Here is a 21,227-nt window from a genome sequence, read left to right as displayed (position 1 = left end):
TCCTTAAATCTTCAAACTATTTATCAAAGACTTTTAATTAACAAATATATTTTTGTTTATAAAATTATCCATAAACTTTGTCCATCATATTTATATAATATTTTTCATTATAACACACTCCATATTCATCTCTCAATAATAGACTTTCTATCTGTAGACCTAATAATGAAATATTTAGGGGAGAGCGGGGCACAGTAAGCCATGGGGCACAGTAAGCCAGGCTTTGTAATTTTTAACTGTTTTGGGAAAATTCAATTTGTGACATCACTGGGGAATTCCCCTATACAGCCCCCATTTGTCCTCCTAAATTCAATAAATTCACGTAATATTAACTGTTTTTCTGACGCAAAAGTGAATTTTTGGTGGACTGGTTAAACTACTTGGCTACTCCAGTTTTGTAAGAGTCCACATACTTGAAATCCCAGGTGAAGGAGATAGTATTTGATTCTCATTAGAAATATTTTGTTTCATAATACTATCACATGTCTTCCTGCCATTTTCGATTTTCTGACATGGTTGATGACGGGGCACAGTGGGGCACATTTCAGAGGGGCACACTGAGCATAAGCATTTCGAGTTTAGCTAAATCTCATCTGTCCATTTTAGACAGAATCTGGATATTTGAGCTGTTTTTAAGGAAATATTGGTCCTAGGTTAGGAATCCTTACTGACTTAAACATGTCATAGGAGTTTTTCACATAAAAGATCTTTTTTCTCCAGTTAAAGAATTTTTTTATTCAATGTTAAGCTGGTTTTTTTAATTTTTAGCAGCATATCTGTGTTCAAGTCTTAAAACAAATTCATATTTTGAACTAAAAGTTTACTTTTTACAGTTCTTATGAGTTTCGGTGTGTTTACTATACATTTTTTTAAAAGAAACATACTTGATGGCCAACTGTACAGTGTGACCCAGTGTACCCCACATACGGGGCACATTGGGTCAAAAAAAATTTTGGTTTTACAAAGATCTACACAAAAATGGTTTCAATTTATTAACTTCTTAACAGCACTGTTAAATCGAACATATGACTGGCTTCAACTGAGTACATAGTTTGATTCTCTGTAGGATTTCACTTCTGGTCAATTCACTAAAAAAAAAAATCATGCCCAGGCACTGTGCCCCCCTCTCCCCTAAATGTAGTCTACAATATAGAGGCACAGTGCTTTGGAATTCTCTCCCATATTCACTTAAAAATAAAAAAAATCTTCATTTATTTAAGAAAAATATCACTAGACATGTTATTTCCTCTTGTCTTAAGCTGGTGTGTGTGAGTATTTGTTAAGTGTCTTGTTCTGTTACTGTCTTTTTCATTTCTTTGTTATAAAGGGCAAAATTGTAAACAGGCTTTAAGCCTAATTTTTCACCTTTGAAAATAAAGATATTATTATTTATTATTATTATAGATCACTGGCCCTACTCCGCTGAGGATTTCAAGGGATCTATAAAGTGACGTCACATGCTTTGGTCACATGATCAACAAATAGCAACAGAAAACATGGCGGATACATAGTCACATAGTGCAAACTTTTACACCATGATCTAAAAACATGTAAATATTCAGGTATGTATTATAAATGTGTGAAATTGCATCTATTTTTCAAACATTTTAGTCTAATTTACAAAAGAGGGTAGAAAATTAGACCTTTTTCTGTAGTATACAACATGTAAACAATAGAAAATATCGGCTGTCAATCGAAATACTCACACTGACACTTTCGTTGTCACCAGTTAAACCACTACCAGTCTACACGACTCTCGACATTTCGATCTGGATAGGCTAGTGAAGTGACAGACAGTCAGTCATGTTAAAATTTACAGAAGGTACTACACGACTGAGCCTTTATAATCAAACATTATAGAAATGTGATGGTGACATCATTATACTATCGTTTATTTGAAAAAGTGAAATGTTTTTGGTTTTTTTAAACAATAGATAGGGGCCAAGGCCTAGTATTATTCATAGAAACTGGATTGGAGAACAGGCAGAAGCCTATAGATCCCCTCTAATTCATGATTTTCCATAAAATTCGAAATTAAAAATACAAGTAAAATTCAATATTGTTGGTCCATTTTAATCAATAATACTAATAGGGGCCTACTATAGCCCTAAGCGGCTAAGCTGTTATTTTGCAGTGAAAATATGGGATCCTAATAATATCCAGTATTTTTTAGACATAATGAACATTTTAAAATCAGTACGGTAACAAGTCGTGTATTCTTCTATGGTTTCCATTACCATATGTAATGAACAAAGAAAACATATTTTACAAGACAATGCAGAAGTAATTAGTAATGGCTGATTCACAAACGACAAAATAATGAAATATGGTCCCCTGTCTGAAAGGCTTAGACTACGAAGAACGTTTGCACAAACTGAACTTGCCCAGTATGAAATATAGTCATATGCGCTCTGACATGATCGAGTGTTGGAAGTTTCTAAATGGAAAATACAACGTCAACAGACCACACTTACAGCTACAAAGTGAAGTCTCAGCCCCATCCGTTATACCAGTCACACGCGGGAACTCACTAAAACTTGTAAAAAAGGAAGTGCGGAAGGTGTCAAGAGCGAACTTTTTCAGCAAGAGAGTGATCAATGACTGGTCATCCCTATCGGACAGTACAGTCACCGCACCCACCATCAACACATTCAAAAACAGACTCGACAAAGAATGGAAAGACCACACATGTCGCACGCCTTACGGTGCATTCGCAAACTACAATATAGATGATCATTAAAACTAGAAGCATTACAAAAACAGAACTTCATTATGTACGCTGTGTTTAAATCAAATTATGAATCAGGACACTAATTTGAAACTTGTGATTGGAACTCTCGTTTTTGTGCCTGACACTCGGTATACAAATTGACATGCCACAATGACCCAAAGGGGAACATTAACAATAACAAACTTAGCCAAACATTTACTACGACAGTGATCAGTGTTTTAATTGACTTACGATCAGCAAAAGGCTTTTATGGCCTATATACGCTGTAATGATAAGGATAAGGATAGGATGGGTAAATCGGCATGTGATGAGGCCCACTCTAGGGTTACTATGGAGCACAAAAAGAGACCAACAAAAACATGGTCTTTCTAGCATATTAAATGTGAGAGATAAGGAGAGAAATGGGGTTTAACATCCACTTGAGGACTAACATACTGTTCAATTTCATTTCAATAATTCTCTTGCACATTAGGGGTCTTTAGCAGTGGGAGGGAACCAGAGGACCCAGAGAAAATCCACGAGGTTGGTCAGATGAACCTACTCCTTGTCATGTACAAACGGGGCGTAGAAACCATGCGACTTGACTCAGTGACAGATCTTGTGGTTAAATGTGCATGCTTTAAACTGTCCGCCACCCCCCCCCCCCCAACCTCCCTCCAATGTTTAATGTATGGATGAGAATCTTTAGAAAATTAAGATTAAGATTTGTTGTCTCATGCATGTGGTTAGTGCAAGCTTCGTATTGTTGTTTTTGGTTCAATTATTGAAATGATGTTTCTTTTACAGATGAAAGTTACAAAGATGTTTAAATCAGGTGGATAAATGAGAAAAAAAAACCCTCTTGATACAGAACGTCACACTGAAAACCCTCACACCATTTTCTAAAAATGAATCGATATATCGTTTCAAAACAACTGGGAGATGGGACCTATGGTTCTGTATTACTGGGCAATGTCAAGGACACCGGTGAAAAGGTTGCTATAAAAAAGTGAGTATCGTTAATGCAATTACGCAGAAAGCAAGTATTAAACTCAATATTATATCCAATTATTTGTCAAATAAATTATTTTCTCTGAAAAGATCACTTTGCTTTGATGTTAATATTAAAACAAACTACATGTATAATAATGATAAATAAGGTAGTTTGGCAATGATTACATTAATTAAATGTCTTGATCCGTCAAATAGTTGAATTAATTAGTTTGGATGTCTGGATTTTAGAGGAAATAAAATTTGTAGTCAAAATTGGGTGTATTCGAAATGGAATGTAGTTCAAAATGAAGGTAAACCACATTAAGTATTACATTCAACACTAGGTTGGGTGGCCGAATGGTTAACATGTGTATGTTTGATCATAAGGTCTGTCATTGAGTCAAGTGGTGTGGTTCGATTCCCTGCTTGTACTTGATGTGACAAGGAGTAGAGTCACCTGTGCAACCTCGTGAGTTTTCTCTGGGTCCTCCGGTTTCCTCCCTAAGACCCTATGCACTAGTGAATTATTGAAATAAAATTGACCCATAGTTAGTCTCGAAATGACCTAGTTTGTGTTGAGTGGATGTTAAACCCCATTTCTCTCTCATTCAACACTACTGGTACTTACTTCACGAATTAACTGCTTAGAGAAATAATTTTACTGAAAGTTCAAGGAAAGCAAATAATAAATGTATCATTGGATCTTTTAGTGACAAAAGTAAACGAAACACTGTTTCATTTTGTTTCAATTTTATCTTTTGTTTTGATTGTTGTGATTATCAAGCCTAGAAATAAGTCACCTGTCACAGCCATTGTCAGGCACAAATTTATTCGGGCTTTGTCAGGCACAACCCCTCTGGTGCCTTTCATTTTGTTTGGCTCAGATTTGTCTTTATTTTTCTTTACTGATATTATTAATACATATTCAACAGAAAATTCTAAATATTAGGTACTAGTTCATTACTGTCTGACATTTTGTCAATTACAATTAAATTTTAAAATCATTATTTCAAAACCTGCTTATTTACCTCTTTAAATTGTCAGATATCATATTACTATTATTACCATTAATATCATTGTGTGGGGATTTGTAGGCTAGTCTTCATTGTTGGATTATTGGATACCGGACTATATAATTAACATATTGTTGGAATCATAGACTAAGATTCACTAAGAAGATTATAAAAAAATAAATGGTGGTACTGTGTACTATGTGTTTAATGACAGATGATCCCTTCATGAAAGGAAAGATGGATAAATGTCTGCATTATAAAATTATAATTCACATAAATTATTGGTGGATTTTCCATTTGTACAATGTACCTGGAGACAGGAAATAAAATAAACTGTGTGAAAGATGGGTTCCCAGAAAAGTATTTATCGGGTGGTTATTTCCAATAAAAGTATGGCAATTTTGGTATATATGGAAAGTAGAGATATCCAATCTTACTAGAAAAATACTGGATTCCCCGAAAAACACTCCTGGAGCGGATACGAGACAAAAATGTAAGGGTTCCCCTAATCGACAGCCCGACGATTAGGAATTTCTGCATGCGTGATGTCAAAGGTCGCACGCGAACATTGAGCGCTTGATGTACAAGTTGATAAACTTTATGAAGACGTATAACACTTTCTGAGATAAAAATGACGGAAAAAGACGCGGGTAGTGGATAATCCGAGAATTTAATTAGGATTCGATATTTGTTATAAATAGTAAGCGATTAAAGACAACATCGTCTTAATGTATGCAATGAATTCTCCTCTGACTTCCAAGAGAGGTAAGTCACGTGACGTAAACATGACCTGGTTTGATCTAATTTTTATAGCAGGGCTTTCTTTCGCAATTACAATGTTTGAGAAGGATTTGAAGCAAAATTATGACAAATTAATTAGTTTGAATATGTTTTGAGTCCATATATACCATTAAATCACCCAGTTTGTACACGGGAATGTATCTTTAAAGTGACAGTATAATTTATAAAATGTGGTTTAAAGGCCAAGAGCAAGACACTGACTGATTCTGGACGAATATGTCAGTCCCCAGTGTTTTATCAGTATATTTGCAATATATATTGCTATATGTATAGAGCTTTAATCGATACCCTGTCATACAGGGATTTCTATGAAAACAGTGCATAAGTCAAATCTTGTATAAATAATATTCAATTGGAACACCAACATCAAAGTATAATTTCACGGATTCACTGTAATCAGGGAGTCTATATTAAGATAAACAGCTATATCTAGTTTATTTTCTAACTAGTTCATCATTTTGTATATTGATCAACATTTGTACAGCAACAGTTAGTGTTGAAGGTTTGAACTAATTTAGGTGTTCGGCTATCAGAGTCAAATTCGTATATGTATGAATAGGATACATGTATAGGTGAATAAAATCTTATTATTTTTAAAATGACATTGAATCTTAGGCAATGCTAAAATATTTTTGATATATTGTCATTGTTACAAATGAGCTTGCTGCAATGTGTATCAAGTGATCATGCCATCGTCTTGAAAAAAAATATGGCAGTACACAAACAGGGAGAGGGCAATTTAACTTTCTTAATTCTTACTTACACTGAACAAATTGCTGAAATTGTTATTTAAATTACAAAACAATCAGTTCAAAAGCTTTCTTAAACCTTATTTATGCAAACCAACTGATTTTAAAAGATCTATCCTTTTATTTCTTTATTTCAATAAAAACAAACTATCCGATCTCAAAGATTCAAACTATCGAGTGGCACCACAACATAGTTGATGCTTTCAGCTGGCCCCTGGATCTGATATATAGGTTTGTTGTTTGTTTCTTGGAGTGTCTGTGGATATTGTCCACGGTTTTGTCTTGTGTGTTCTGTGTAGCGAAGTCCACCTGCACTTACTATTAAAGTAGGCGAAGATCCATTAGATTGTAACCGTAAACCGGTTAGCAACAATAAAAGAGTTTTAGAAAATTCATAATTAATTTTGTGACACCCATTGGTGGCTATTGACAGATTTGTTGTGAACTTAATAAAAGCATCTAACTAATTAAAGGAGTACAATCTTTTTCTTAGAGTGGATGCTGGAGTAGACGTTTTCAGGTCATAAGTTCTAGTACTATAGTTTTTGTCAAACTTTGATTAAATTACACCCTGTTCATCAAATTAATTATCGTAGTAGATAAATATACATTGTGGGTTGTACTTGTAGACGATAAAGATAATCAAATTAAGATTGAAATGGTTGTTTATTGTTTTCAACAAAATAACACATTGTCTGTTCTTTGTCTTTGTTCCTGTTGATTAACCTTAATCCATTACTCAGGTTTGATTTGAATTGATTGAGTTTTTCTGAGTTTATTGGATTAAGGAAAGTGAAATTGATTAAATTAAACATTTCTTTGAATAAATCAAACTCTCTTTCATTTTACTCTCTGGCAATTTATTCAGATAAAGTTAGTGAGTTCATAAAGATAAATCCTTTGATTAAATTAAAAATTGTGCTACATGAAAAACTTATTATTGATCGTCTTCCTTTTCAGTCTTTTGTAATAAATTATTGACATTCATGAACAATAATCAGTGACTACATATTTCTTCTATATCAACATTACATGATAGTATTGATAGAAATCGATAGTTAGTTACATGTATGAACATGTGCCTTTACGTAAATGTAGAATCAATAATAAAGATGAGTAATTATGCATCACTGATCAGTATATGGTCAGTATACAGATTGTAAGGTGTGGTTTGTTTGCTGGGTGGGAATAGGTGTTCCCTACATGTATTTTAAAGGGGTTGATCCTCTTGATGTGCATGTAGATCAAAATAAAGCATTTAAGTTTATCTGATATCTTATTTCAATTAGTGATGTAAATAAAATCTATACATGCAATTAATGTTTTGATATATGAAAATTAGTTTGTTTACTAATTTCAGTTTTGTTTTTGGTTTAATGAATCAATAAGTCTACACAAGATGGGACATTTTTTGTCATCAATGATTAACATTTACCATACATCTTTAACTGTCATGTTGTTTACTAGAATTCTTTTAGATATTAAAACTTTCAGATTCAAATTTGGTACACTGCTACATGTATGTATTGATTGAATTATGGCCCTTTGTTAACTTAAAATCAATGAAAATTCTGTTTTCTGGAATTATTTTAGATTAAATTTTGAGCTATTTGGTTGAATTTTGGTACACTTCTCAGTATGCAAAGACTGGCTATGGTTTGTTTTCTATCAATTAAAACAAAATCATTTTTTCTCTCAATATTGTCTCCATCTTCCAACCTAAAACATAAAATGTTGACGGGTGACCACTCCACTAAGCAAATCAACACCTTTCCAAATCTATGAGGATTAGCCATTTTAACCTATTTTCTCTCATAATGTCACATTTTCTCCACATTAAAGGGACAATAACACTCTTGCTGGCTTGAAAGCGCCAGAAAATAAATAATATCTCTATCTAAGTACTAGATGTTTAAGTGTCCTACCTGTTGTGTAAATTATCCATTACATCCTATTTTACTTGTCCAGAGGGTTCGAAAATATTTTTAAATCGAAGTTTCATTTGAAAAGGTTTACGTTAGACGTTTCAAACCATTATGTTGAATTTTTCAAAATTTTTAAATAAGGTGTGTTAAGATGAAATTTGTATCATCAATTAATTGAAATATTCTAAAATAGTACAATTTGTTGACCAGAATAAAGATTGGGACATATTATTCAGTTACAAAAAGAGTGGTATTGAGCCTTTAATGATAGTTGACATAACAACACGAAATATTGATTTTGTATTCCCTTAATGATGTCCCATTAGTTATCCTTTCCTGTATAATTTACTCAGGTGAATAGTTTCCTGAAAATGTTTTAAAACAAATGAAAGTATACAGTACTCAAAACTGTCAGCTATGTTTTATTAACAGCTCAAATAATTAAGAAGTGTTAAGGTATTCTGAAAAAAGTAAACATATTGTCCCCCGCCTTTCGAAGAAAGCAGGGGACTATTAAAATGGGTTCGTCCGTCTGTCTGTCTGTCTGTCCGTCTGTCCGTCCGTCTGTCTGTCCGTCTGTCCGTCCGTCTGTCTGTCCGTCACACTTTTTGGGACACAATAACTCTCTTCCTAATTGAGCTAGAATGTTCAAACTTGGTGTATGTGTTTATTAGGTCAATGCCTTGATGGAGTTCGAAGATGAGCATTTTCCGCTTAGGGTAAGCAGAGATAAGCAATTTGATTGGTTGATGCTTTGGGACACGATAACTCTCTTCCTAATTGGGCTAGAATGTTCAAACTTGGTGTATGTGTTGATTAGGTCAATGCCTTGATGGAGTTCGAAGATGAGCATTTTCCGCTTAGGGTAAGCAGAGATAAGCAATTTGATTGGTTGATGCTTTGGGACACGATAACTTTTAATTGAGCTAGAATGTTCAAACTTGGTGTATGTGTTTATTAGGTCAATGCCTTGATGGAGTTCGAAGATGAGCATTTTCCGCTTAGGGTAAGCAGAGATAAGCAATTTGATTGGTTGATACTTTGGGGCACGATAACTCTCTTCCTAATTGAGCTAGAATGTTCAAACTTGGTGTATGTGTTGATTAGGTCAATGCCTTGATGGAGTTCGAAGATGAGCATTTTCCGCTTAGGGTAAGCAGAGATAAGCAATTTGATTGGTTGATGCTTTGGGACACGATAACTTTAGTTCTAATTAAGTGAGATTGATGAAACTTGGTGTATAGATTTATTATATGAATACCTTAACTAAGTTCGATAATGAACATTTTTTGCTGAGGGTAAGCAGAGTGATAAGCAATTTGATTGGTAGAAACTTTGGAACACAATAACTCTCCTTCTAATTGAGGTAGAATGTTCAAACTTGGCATAGGTGTCTATTAGGTGAATGTTTAAACTTGATGTATATGTAGATGTTCATTAGGTGAATGTCTTGACTGAGTTCAATAATTAACATTTCGAGCTGAAGCTAAGCAGAGCTAATCGATTTCATTTGTCGATGGTTTGGGACAAGATAATCTTGATTCTATCTGATAGAGAGTGATGAAACTTAGTGAAAAAAATAAATGTGCGATTAATTAATATGTGTCATCTATTTATTTTGCAATTTCGGCGGGGGACATCAGCCTCACTGTTGGCTTGTTTACCTTGTCTTTTGCACTACTACTACTAATTGAATTGATGATATTCTGAATTCTTTTTGTCAATATAATTATACACATGTTTTAATTACTTAGAGTTAGACTTAAAAACTTAGCAATGCATAAAAAAGTATCATTAACTGGAATGGATTAGAAATAAAAATACATTAACCTCATTTCATTCATAAAAACTGAATGTGAATGTGAAACTGGTTATGTCATAGTTGAACATGTATTTTATAATATTAATAATCTTTGCTTTCCGTTTTTTACAAGAATGAAGAAGAAATACTATTCGTGGGAAGAATGTCTGGAACTTAGAGAAGTGAAGGTAAACTATATTATAAAATCAATATTAAAATTGTACATGTTAATGAGGAGTGTAAGGCCTATCTAATTTGCAAAGAAGTTTTTGGGGTATTAATTTCCATAGATCTTGATAAGTAATGGTGAAGTGATATTAAAATCTTAAATGGACATTAAAGATACATTATGGGAGATTAGATAAAGAGCTGGCAGTTCTCACTATAATAGTTAAATTAAAAACTAGATAATGTAAAGGCAATTTTCTAAAAATTTCAGTCAAATTGATTCACTATGAACCGAGAATTAAGCAATTGAAATTTCATGCCTACCCTCGATCATCATTACTAAAGTCTGTACAATAAAAAACATAGTCTCAATCATCCATTTCATGATTAAATTATTATTGGAAGTCGAGCAGCAAATGGGATCATAATCCAGTAAATATCATCAAGGGTTGATTATGGTCTGGATAAGTTAATTAATGTCAAATTAATAATTTAGACAACATTTCAGGCCTAGAGAAAGACCTGCAATTGGCAGATTTAGCTCTGGCATAATGTATGTTTAAATCCTTCCTTTTGTTTTTTAGTCTTTAAGGAAATTAAATCATCCAAATATCATCAAATTGAAAGAAGTTGTAAGAGAAAATGATTTGCTATATTTTGTTTTTGAATTTATGAAAGAAAATCTTTACCAAATGATGAAGGAACGGTATGTATTTGTTTTGGTGATCATTATGCTATGTAATATCAGTCACTGTAGAAACCATCTAAATATTTTACTATTGTTTTTGTCTTTATATCTCCAATCTGTTTGTGTTGACTTAGACTAGAGTTATAATTCTGTTATAAATTTGTATGGTTAACTAATGAAAAGATTTCGCTTTTGAGAAGAAAAAAATCCATGTGTCTAGACAATAGTTTCATTTGTTTTATTTTCTTATTTTAGAAGTAAGTTATTACCAGAATCTAATGTAAGAAATATTACATACCAGGTGTTACAAGGATTGGCTTTTATGCATAAACACGGTAAGATTTTACTCTTTAATTGTATACGAAAATTAAACTATTTTGCACTTGTAATTGTAATAGTAGTACGGTAATTGTTTTACATGTATGTTTTGAATAATTCTTTATTCTCTTCGGTCAGCAGTACATTGCAAAAGGGGAGGTAAAAGCCTTATTGCTTGGTTTGCACAATATATTAATGTGAAGTTTTATTTTCTTACAGGATTCTTTCATCGTGATTTGAAACCTGAAAATTTATTGTGTTCTGGTCCTGATTTTGTTAAAATAGCTGATTTTGGTTTGGCAAGAGAAACAAGATCAAGACCGCCATATACAGACTATGTTTCGACAAGATGGTTAGTTTTTAAAAGTTTATGTGGAGTGTAATGTCATTAGCTCTGTCCAACTGTGGAACTGTCGACAAATCTTATTGAATTTATATGAGTTGTTTAATAAGCTCATTATTGTTTGGTCAACTTATCTGTTGGGGGTATGTTTTGTTGAATGATGTATGAATTTTGCATGCTTAGTCCTTTCATAATTTATTTCATATTTTTAGTTCTTCATTACGTGATGATTTCCATTTACAGGTATAGGGCTCCAGAAGTGCTGTTACGTTCAACTAACTATAATTCACCAATAGATATTTGGGCTGTTGGTACAATAGTGGCAGAACTTTATACGCTAAGACCTCTCTTTCCTGGTAGTTCAGAAATAGATCAGATATTTAAAACTTGTGCAGTGCTTGGAACACCAAGACAGGTTGGTAACAGTTTCATTAATTCTATAGCCACTCATTATTCATGATAAGACTGGAAGCTAAACATTATGTTAGTTAATTGTTGACTTGTATGGAATTAATACATGTCAGCCTACACCGGCCACCATTATAATCCAATATGTAAATGCACTGTGAAATTAATGAGATTAGTATTCAGCTGAAATTTTGTCACATTGATTCTACTTATAATAATTTCATTTTGATACTTTTTGAAATATTCTGTTTATCATTATCATTGATGTAAGTTTTCACCAATAAGAAAAGAAGTTCTAGTTTCTTACAACTTCCATTTAATGATATATTTTATAAATGTAATGTGAATTTTTCCATTACAGGAAGAGTGGAAGGAGGGTTATCAGTTAGCGGCAGCCATGAATTTTCGATGGCCTCAATGTGTTACAACTCATTTAAAGACTTTAATCCCAAATGCCAGCAATGAAGGATTACAATTAATAAAAGATATGATAATGTGGAATCCAAGTAAACGACCTTCTTCAGCACAGGTAAGATGAAATGTAATTATTTCATAGAATACTCCTAGCTACACCTACGAAGAGGATATACCAGGTTTCACTGGTGCCCTTTAATCTTTAAACAATGTAACTTCCTGTACAAATAAAACTTGTCAACACAAAAATCCAGAGATATCAGTTACACTTATTCCTAATTATCAACAGTTCAATACCTGGCCTACATAGAACTCTTTGAAAACCACTTTAGACTCTAATGCATACAACACGAAAGCAATCTTAAACATCCTTTTCTCAGTGATTGATAGTTCAATCTAATGATCACACTTTCCACCTAATCTGATTTGTGTATTTTTTTATTTTGTATTTTATTACAGTGTCTACGGTATCAATATTTCCAAGTAGGACAGAATCTGGGTATGCAACAACAACAAAGACCACCAATGTCTAGTGGAAATGTTAATACGTATACACCTAGTTCACCTATTGTATCACCTCCACGTACAATACCTGATAATAAACCATCATCAGATAATATATCATCTATGTTACCTACCATAGGTAATTCAAAAAAAGAAGAAAGTGTAAGTTATTTAATTGTACCCAAATGATAATATAATTTAAATATAATTTTGGGTACATATGTAAGGTATCGTATTTTACAGGGTTTTAGTCAATACTTTTTTCAGCAGAAGTCGAACCTTCGTCTTATACTCCAGATCAGCTTGTATAATAATAATAAGAAAAAAAATTACATCCCGAAAAAAATAATTCTCACTTCCCAATTGTCTAGTGACATCGTCTGCTAAATAATACTTAATAGCATTCGAACAGTCAAGTCAAACTATTGCTATCGTTTAAAACTACTTACGGTATTCCAATACAAATACCTGTCGACATTTCTAAATATATATAGTTTGAATATAACTAACTAGAAATATTAAGTTACCATATTACAATTTTCATGAAAGACCTAAATCAGTGTACAATGTTAATGTCAATAAACTGCTTCACAATGTTATTTTGCATTTCAATTTAAACAGAAGCTATTCGAAAATATCTTTCTATTAGAAATGTATACAGTAATTAGATTAGTTTTATGCTTATAGTTTTATTCTGCTATAAATGTTTTTGTTTGTATCATTGTAGAGTTCTTTTGCTGTAACAGTTTCAAAGAAACCCAGTGGGCGTAAAAGATGGGGTGCTGGTAATGCAGGACTATCTGAGACGTGGGATGACTGGGATGATCTCGACTTTACAATTCCGTCCAAACAGAAAGCATCCAATAAAATTGTACCTCCTATTCATAATAATAAAACCAAAGACAAGGAAAACTTAGATGATGATGATGAATTTTTTTCGTACGTTTTGTTGGTATTTATATGCAAAAAATGGTTTCTTTTTTAACAGTTCAACTGTAGAGTTAGTAACTGCTTTATCTTTGACAAATATTCCTCACTGCATAAGGAATACTTTTATACAGTTATCAGTGGATTAGTAATTATCTGTATAACTTATAAGAGATGAAAAACTTCTGATAAGGGCATTTATATTACTTAGTTGATATTAATATTGAGGAAGTATAATATTTATTCGGCAATCTATTGTAAACCAACTTGTTTGTTGTTTGAGGAAATTTCATTAATAGATCAATTTTGTTATAGGGCCTTGTTACACAGACGGCAATCTAAACCAAATAATAGACAAAACACAGGTAACTCTGGTAGAAATTCAGCCAAACAACATTATGTCAGTAAAGCGAGATATTTACCAGGTAGGAGGTTAAATGTTCTTGATGTATAAATCTGAATTAGTAACCAATACTGTTAAACAGGAAATTAATGCAAGCAAGCATGTGCCTGTAATGTGGAAAATATTTAAAAAATAACATCAAACTATGACTAAGTATATGTCTAAAGTCGGTTACGTCCATGTTTGTAAGCGAGGTTATCAATTTCTAACTCGGGAGCAAATAACTCATCTGAAACCGATTTTCTTCAGTAGATATAATAATACCAAGGTGAGAAACGGGTTGGAATTAAATAATTGGGATCAAAGTTCACTACTGTAAATTCTGCCAACTAGTTGCAATACTCACTATTTTTTGCTAGGTAGACAATCAATCTACGATGACGTTTAAAAATCTCGCTTAGTAACATGGACGTAACAGACTTTAGACATATACTTAGTCATAGCTTAAACATACATTATGCAAGAGCTAAATCTGTCTATTGCAGGTCTTTCTTTAGGCCTGAAATGTTATCTAAATTATTAATTAGACATTAATTAACCTATCCAGACCATAATCAACTCTAGATGGCATCGCTAGCCTCTGATCTTTAGTGGATTGTGAGCCGATTTACTGCATAACTTTCCTTCACGATTTAACGATTAAAGGGATAATCAAGACTATGCTGTTTATCATACTGACTTTAGTAATGATGATCAAGGCTAGCTGTAAATTTTAACCGCTTAGTTCTCGGTTCATATCATAGCGGGAGGTTGGATGGCTGAATGGTTAGCACATGCGCACTGTATCATAAAGTCTGTCATTGAGTTAACTGGCGTGGTTTCGATTCCCCGGTTGTACATGACAAGGAGTAGGGTCACCTGCCCAACCTCAGGGGTTTTCTCTGGGTCCTCCGGTTTCCTCCCACTGCTAAAGACCCCTACGCGCAAGCAAATTATGGAAATAAAATTAAACCATATGTTAGTCCTGAAATGACCTAGTTTGTGTCAAGTGGACGTTACACCCCATTTCTCTCTATCACGGTTCATAGTGGATGAATTTGAATGTAATTTTCAGCAAATTGCCTTTACATTATCTAGTTTTTAACTATTATAGTGAGAACTGCCAACTTGTTATCGAATCTTCTATAATGTATCTTTAATGTTATTTTTGAAATATTTTCCATGTTGCAGACACCTGTGATCTTAATGTCTGTGATGGTGTCTCTTTTTGCTGAATTTTTACTGTTTTTTGCTCATTTTCCTGTGGGATAATTTTTACTATAGTTGCTCTATTTCAACAAACTTTTATTATGTTGGATGGGTAGTAAATGAAAATTTGATTTAATTGTACTCTGTAATTCATATTGAAATTTACTGTGTGGTGAATAATACTTTTTTGTATTATAGGTATAAATCCTAGAAATAGTGCCACTCGTAGAGACAGTGATGCCAGTAACTGGGGAACAAGTTTTAATAAAAACACTGGAATAACGGGCTTTGGAATCTCACGCACAAATAATTTTAATCAAGGTAACTACACTTTTACACTTATTTATAAAATTGGAGACTTCATTGTGTATATGAAACACAATATAAAGAAAACTATATCCAGCTTATAATTATTAATCTTAATCATTTGTTTTTATTTCAGGGGGTAATACCAAAACAAATAGTCCAGGTGGAGCATATGTACCGTCATTTGGTTCTAGTTCAAAACCCAGTAAGTATGAATAATATATAGATTTATTTTAATTTGTTATGACCTGGTTATTACATATCTAACATTTTTGATGCCTTGCTTTACTCCTCATGCTACAGGAATCAAGAAATCAAATTATTATCACAGAATCAAAGTTGTTTTTTGTGCCAATTGTACCTGTGTCATGAATACATTTGATGAAAGAGTTAAACTAAAACTAAAACTGTTACAAATAGGATATAAATTCATTTGTTTGTTTCAGCTTTTCCATCTAATAATTTAGCATGGAAGAGAGCCCAGCCTTCACCAATGTCCCTTAAACAAAACAAAACATCATCATATCGTACGCCAGTAGCACAGCCAGGTAGAACAGATTGGGCAGCAAAGTAAGTGATGTTACATTTTTTTCTGATTTTTGAAAAAGACTGTTTGTTTCACTTATTTCGTCACATCTGATCAAATATCCCGTTTCGTGGTCTAAGGGGAGATAATATGCAGTTCAGGTTGTAACAAGCACAGTTACCTCCCTTTATACCATGTATTCCTTGAATTTTTGTGTGTTTGAATTCTTTCTGTACAGAATGAATTTCTGACATAAATATGTACTGGATTAATTTTTGTAGACAATATTATTGTTCCCCCCCCCCCCCTTCAAAGAATCAGGGGACTATTAAAATGGGTCTGTCTGTCCGTGACATTTTTTGTCCCAAAATAACTCTCCTTCTAATTGAGGTAGAATGTTCAAACTTGGTGTAGGCATTCACCTAATGGAGTTCGAAGATAAGCAATCTGATTGGTTGATGCTTAGGAACACGATAGCTTTGGTTCTAATTAAGTGAGAGTGATGACATTTGGTGTATAGTTTCATTACATCAGTACCTTTTCTGCTTAGGGTAAGTAGCAATAAGCAGTTTGATTGGGCAAGACTTTGGAATGGAGCATAACAACTTTGCTTTTAATTGCGGTAGAATGTTTAAACTTGGTGCAGATGTTCATTAGATGAATGTCTTGACTGATTTCAATGATTAACATTAAAGGATGCTTTGGGACAAGATAACTTGATTCTAACTGATGGAAAGTGATGAAACTTAGTGTAGAATTTCACTACAAGGCACTTCAAAACTTTGCTGGAGTTCGATCCTGAATATTTTCTGCCTTGACTAAGTATAGATAATCAGTTTGAAGGCTTGATACTTTTCAAAAAGATACATGTGTAATTAATGAATATATATCATCTATTTATTTTGGGATTGTGACGGGGGACATAAGCCTCACTGTTGACTTGTTTAATATGAGTATATTTGTAGGGAAGTGAATACATGTCTTCTACTAGATGTGTTAATAATCTATTCAGGCCCAAATTCAATTTCATACAAATACATTATCTATTTTGTTAATTAATGTAATGAAATAATTTTCTCTTTTCAGATATTTAAAATATTAAAGTCAAAAACAAAATTAAATTAGTAAATTATACTATATTAAAGTTAGTATATAAATTGTACATATTTTATGTTAATACTTAGCCTTACTTCATATGTAATATTTAAGGGTCAAGTGTATATCAATATCATTGTATAATATAATCATTTCATGCCAAAATCCTTATAAAGGTGTAACTATTCGATTCTAAAGGATTCAATAACAAGCTTTATGACAATTCTGATGACAATTCAACATAAATTGTGATAAAAGACACACATTATACGGTTATGGATTACTTGTTTATTAGACAGAAAAAGGTACTGTTGAACACATCTATATTTAAAATCATGATTTTTTAAACAAAGTAATTATTTATGAATCTGAATATTAATCATGAATATCAATTTGCTAATGTATTGTTGCATCTTCTACTTTTCATTATCATAATAATATTAATGTGATAAGATATTATGTTCATTATTTAGATGTATCTGGCTGAATTATTTTTATTTGTTAGAAAAATGCAGATTTTTCTGATTGCATATCGATTTGACATATAATTTAAATTAAAAAAATATAACCATTGTTTTTATATACACTTTACAAATGTGTAAAAAATTTCTTTAAAATTATTCAATGGCAAAAATATTTCCAGGAACCTGGAAGTTTTTGTAAATATATTCCATATAGTTGAAGACCAAAATTAAAATCTCAGACTGTAGAATTAGATGGTTTATCTCATAAATACACAGGTACATCTATTTTAACATAATGGAAAACTGTGGCTCAGTTTCCAAATTTTAAGGGGAGATTTCATTATTGCCACTATTTTGAATCGCTAACATTTATTCATTAACATGGCATTTGGTGACCAAGTGGTGTAAAGCATTGTTTGGTTGATGGAAAAAGACATCTATGTATTTGTGAGTTGTATCATTGTATGTGACAACGAGTACGGTATGGTTGCCTGTCAACATCATAGGATTTCTAAAAACTACTGGGTGCAAATGCATTAATGAAATGAAGATTAGCTACATGCTAATGAAATAGTATCCCTGTGCTAGTCGCAAAATCACATGGTTTTGTTGAGTGGACATTAAACCTCATTTCTCTCATTCTCTTTAATCAAAAATGGAATACATATAAATCGACTAAAAGGTGGGTATTAACTATTTATAGGAAAGCTTTCACCTTTTAGCAAATATATGTCTTTTATTTTTCATGTTATTGTTAATAAAAGTTATGAATATATTATTATTATTATTATTATTATTATGTATGTTAGATACTAATTGTAATGTAAATGTGGCCTTCTATTGAAATCCCTTGTGATATAAATTATTCGTTTAGTTTCAGAACACTATTCTTTTTTTTTATTTCATCTTGTAAAAGGTTATGATAATAATTTCTGCCAGTATTACTATTTTATAAAGGTATATTATCTACCATAGTTTTATCTTGTTTAATGTCTAGAAAGAAGAAATCATATCATACATGAATCAGAAAATAAGAGACTAAACTAATCCATAATCAGATTCAAATATCCAGTATGTAATATGAAAAGTTGTAAATATATTTTGCTCTAAGCATCACCTAATAGAATAAAATACAGGTAACATGTATGACAAAATCTACTACATACTCAAAACATAACCATCTGTGAGTCCATACATACACCCGATAACAAAAATTTACATATGTTCTGTCATTTTCACATAGTTAAAAATCTAAAAAGAATCAGACAAGGTTTATTCAAACTTGACATCATTTTTTAGTTTTTGTGGGTTAGGATATTATGACACACAGAATTCATAAATGAATTAAAATATTTTATTTCTTTACCAAGGATGGATTTACATAATAAAAAATGTAATTTATTGGTCATGTGTATAATAAATGGATCTGATGCCCTTTGTGCCAATTTCAATATTTCATGACATGTAAAGTAGGGTATAATATTTATGATGTGATTTCAGCAGGGATACTGTTTTTTATTTGTAGAAAGGTTATAAAGTATGATAATCAAAATGTTGATAATAATGTACATATTTATAGATATAGATAGATCTATTTGTAGTTAGCACCTATTGAATATGTACACCATACTATTAGACTTTATTGCTCTATTTGAATGTATATTAATATCTGTGATATTGTATTGTGTATGATTTGTAAGGCATTTTCTCATGTAGAAGTGCTATTTTAGCACATGTTCATTAAAGTTAACTACTTTCTTTCAGTCAACCTTATAAAATTTCATGTATTTATTCCTAATGCCTAAGAAATGATACACTCCCTTTAAAATTTATCTTCTTAATAAATGCAAATTAAGCACAAATGTGAAGGTCAGTATTTACTATCAGGGAGACTTTGTATTACTTTAAAGATGCATTATTAGAACTTAAGGTAACTATGCGTGTCTTTCAACTTTCAGAAAATATCAAAATTCTCCTGGCTTAATCCACGCTAATGTGTACTATGATGATTATTTAACATTTAATTAAAGATACATTCCCGGGTACAAACTGGGTGATTTGATGATATATTTGGACTAAAAACATATTCAAACTAATTAATTAATCATAATTTTGCTTCAATTCCTTCTCAAAACATTGTACTTGCCAGGGAATACCCGGGCTATAAAAAAATCGATCAAAAGAGGTCATGTTTGTGTCACGTGACATACCTCTCTCTCGGAGGAGAATTCATTGCATACACAAGACGATGTTGTCTTTAATCCCGGACTATTTATTACAAATATCGAAGCCTAATTTAATTCTCGGATTATCCACTGCCCGCGTCTTTTTTCGTGATTTTTATCACAGAAAGTGTTGTACATCTAACTCTTCATTAAGTTTATCAACATGTACATCAAGCTCTCAGTCCAGTAGTTTTCTAGTAAGATTGGATATTTCTACTTTTCGTATATACCAAAATTTCCATACTTTTATTGGAAATAACCACCCGATAAATACTTTTCTAGGAACGTACCTTTAAGAAAACAAAATCATAATAACATTAGATAATCTCAGATTCAGTCGGATTTAAAACGGGCCCATCAAATGGGTTCACAGCAAATAAAGGACATGTTACACAGGGAGCAGTATAGATCGATGGATTTTTTAATGGTCATATCTTTGTAAATACTGAACGAAATTGAACCATTTTTGGACTGACATTCTTGTTATTCTACTGTCACAATATTGTAGCTTGCACGAGATTTTATAACAATAAAATCATGCTCAGAATCCTTAGTTATTTATAATTTCTTCTAGTTATGGTTTCAGTTCTAGATCCCTAAAGCAGATAAGCAATATTATGCCACTGATATTGAGCACACCATACGATGTTCAAGGACATTCAAGGGCTATCATTTGATGTTATAAAACACAACCTGCAACAATCTTTTATCTCCACGAAACTTATCTTTTGTTCAACTGAATTATTCAATTATAATTATATAATCTGCAAATATGTATGTACTGAACAAACTCTCTCTAAAAAGCACCCTTTTAATTGCCATCTAATTTTATACCTTGTAATTCCAAACAATAAATTCAAGAAAATGTCCGTTTGTAGGATGAGCCTACAGTAAGCTCCAAACCATTGATTTTATGAATTTATAACAACATAATAAAATAATAATAACATAATTTATATTAAAATACAACCCCATCAAACCAATACTTGCATTCACGATTAAAAATATATAATTATACCATAGATAATAATAATAACATGAATTATGCCACCCCTTCACACCAGTTCTTCCATTCTTGATTAGAAATAAATAATAATGCAACTCCCCCACTTTATTTTCCATTCACGATTGAAAATAATTAACGTCTGGAAAATGAGGTTATATTAAAAATTAAAATTCTTTTTAAATAGGGCAATTTTCTCAAAAAACAAGAAAGCTATCGATTATCTACGTTTTACATGTAACCGGCCGTACTAAG

General features: G+C 32.1%; 1 protein-coding gene across 1 annotated transcript; it reads left to right on the top strand.

The window, feature by feature from the left end:
* Positions 1-1,468: 1,468 nt before the first annotated feature.
* LOC126817717 (serine/threonine-protein kinase ICK) lies at positions 1,469-20,516 on the top strand. Its single transcript, XM_050544839.2, has 15 exons — positions 1,469-1,562; positions 3,518-3,719; positions 10,126-10,180; positions 10,745-10,866; positions 11,104-11,183; positions 11,386-11,518; positions 11,753-11,924; positions 12,279-12,446; positions 12,791-12,997; positions 13,563-13,774; positions 14,078-14,187; positions 15,552-15,674; positions 15,796-15,864; positions 16,106-16,229; positions 17,272-20,516. The coding sequence occupies exons 2-15, from the start codon at positions 3,619-3,621 to the stop codon at positions 17,285-17,287; spliced, it is 1,692 nt and encodes a 563-aa protein (XP_050400796.1). The 5' UTR covers positions 1,469-1,562; positions 3,518-3,618; the 3' UTR covers positions 17,288-20,516.
* Positions 20,517-21,227: the final 711 nt, after the last annotated feature.

Source organism: Patella vulgata, chromosome 4 (assembly GCF_932274485.2).
Source record: "Patella vulgata chromosome 4, xgPatVulg1.2, whole genome shotgun sequence".
Taxonomy (NCBI): Eukaryota; Metazoa; Mollusca; class Gastropoda; family Patellidae; genus Patella; species Patella vulgata.
The sequence above is the reverse complement of the archived record's forward strand: the minus strand, read 5'-3'. Positions and strand labels throughout refer to the sequence as shown.

Excerpts from the sequence above, each read along its gene's own strand:
- LOC126817717 (XM_050544839.2), top strand. The coding sequence starts at position 3,619 with ATGAATCGATATATCGTTTCAAAACAACTGGGAGATGGGACCTATGGT. Across the intron at positions 11,519-11,752 it reads GACTATGTTTCGACAAGATG|GTATAGGGCTCCAGAAGTGC; the intron begins GTTAGTTTTTAA and ends TTCCATTTACAG. Across the intron at positions 14,188-15,551 it reads TAAAGCGAGATATTTACCAG|GTATAAATCCTAGAAATAGT; the intron begins GTAGGAGGTTAA and ends TTTGTATTATAG.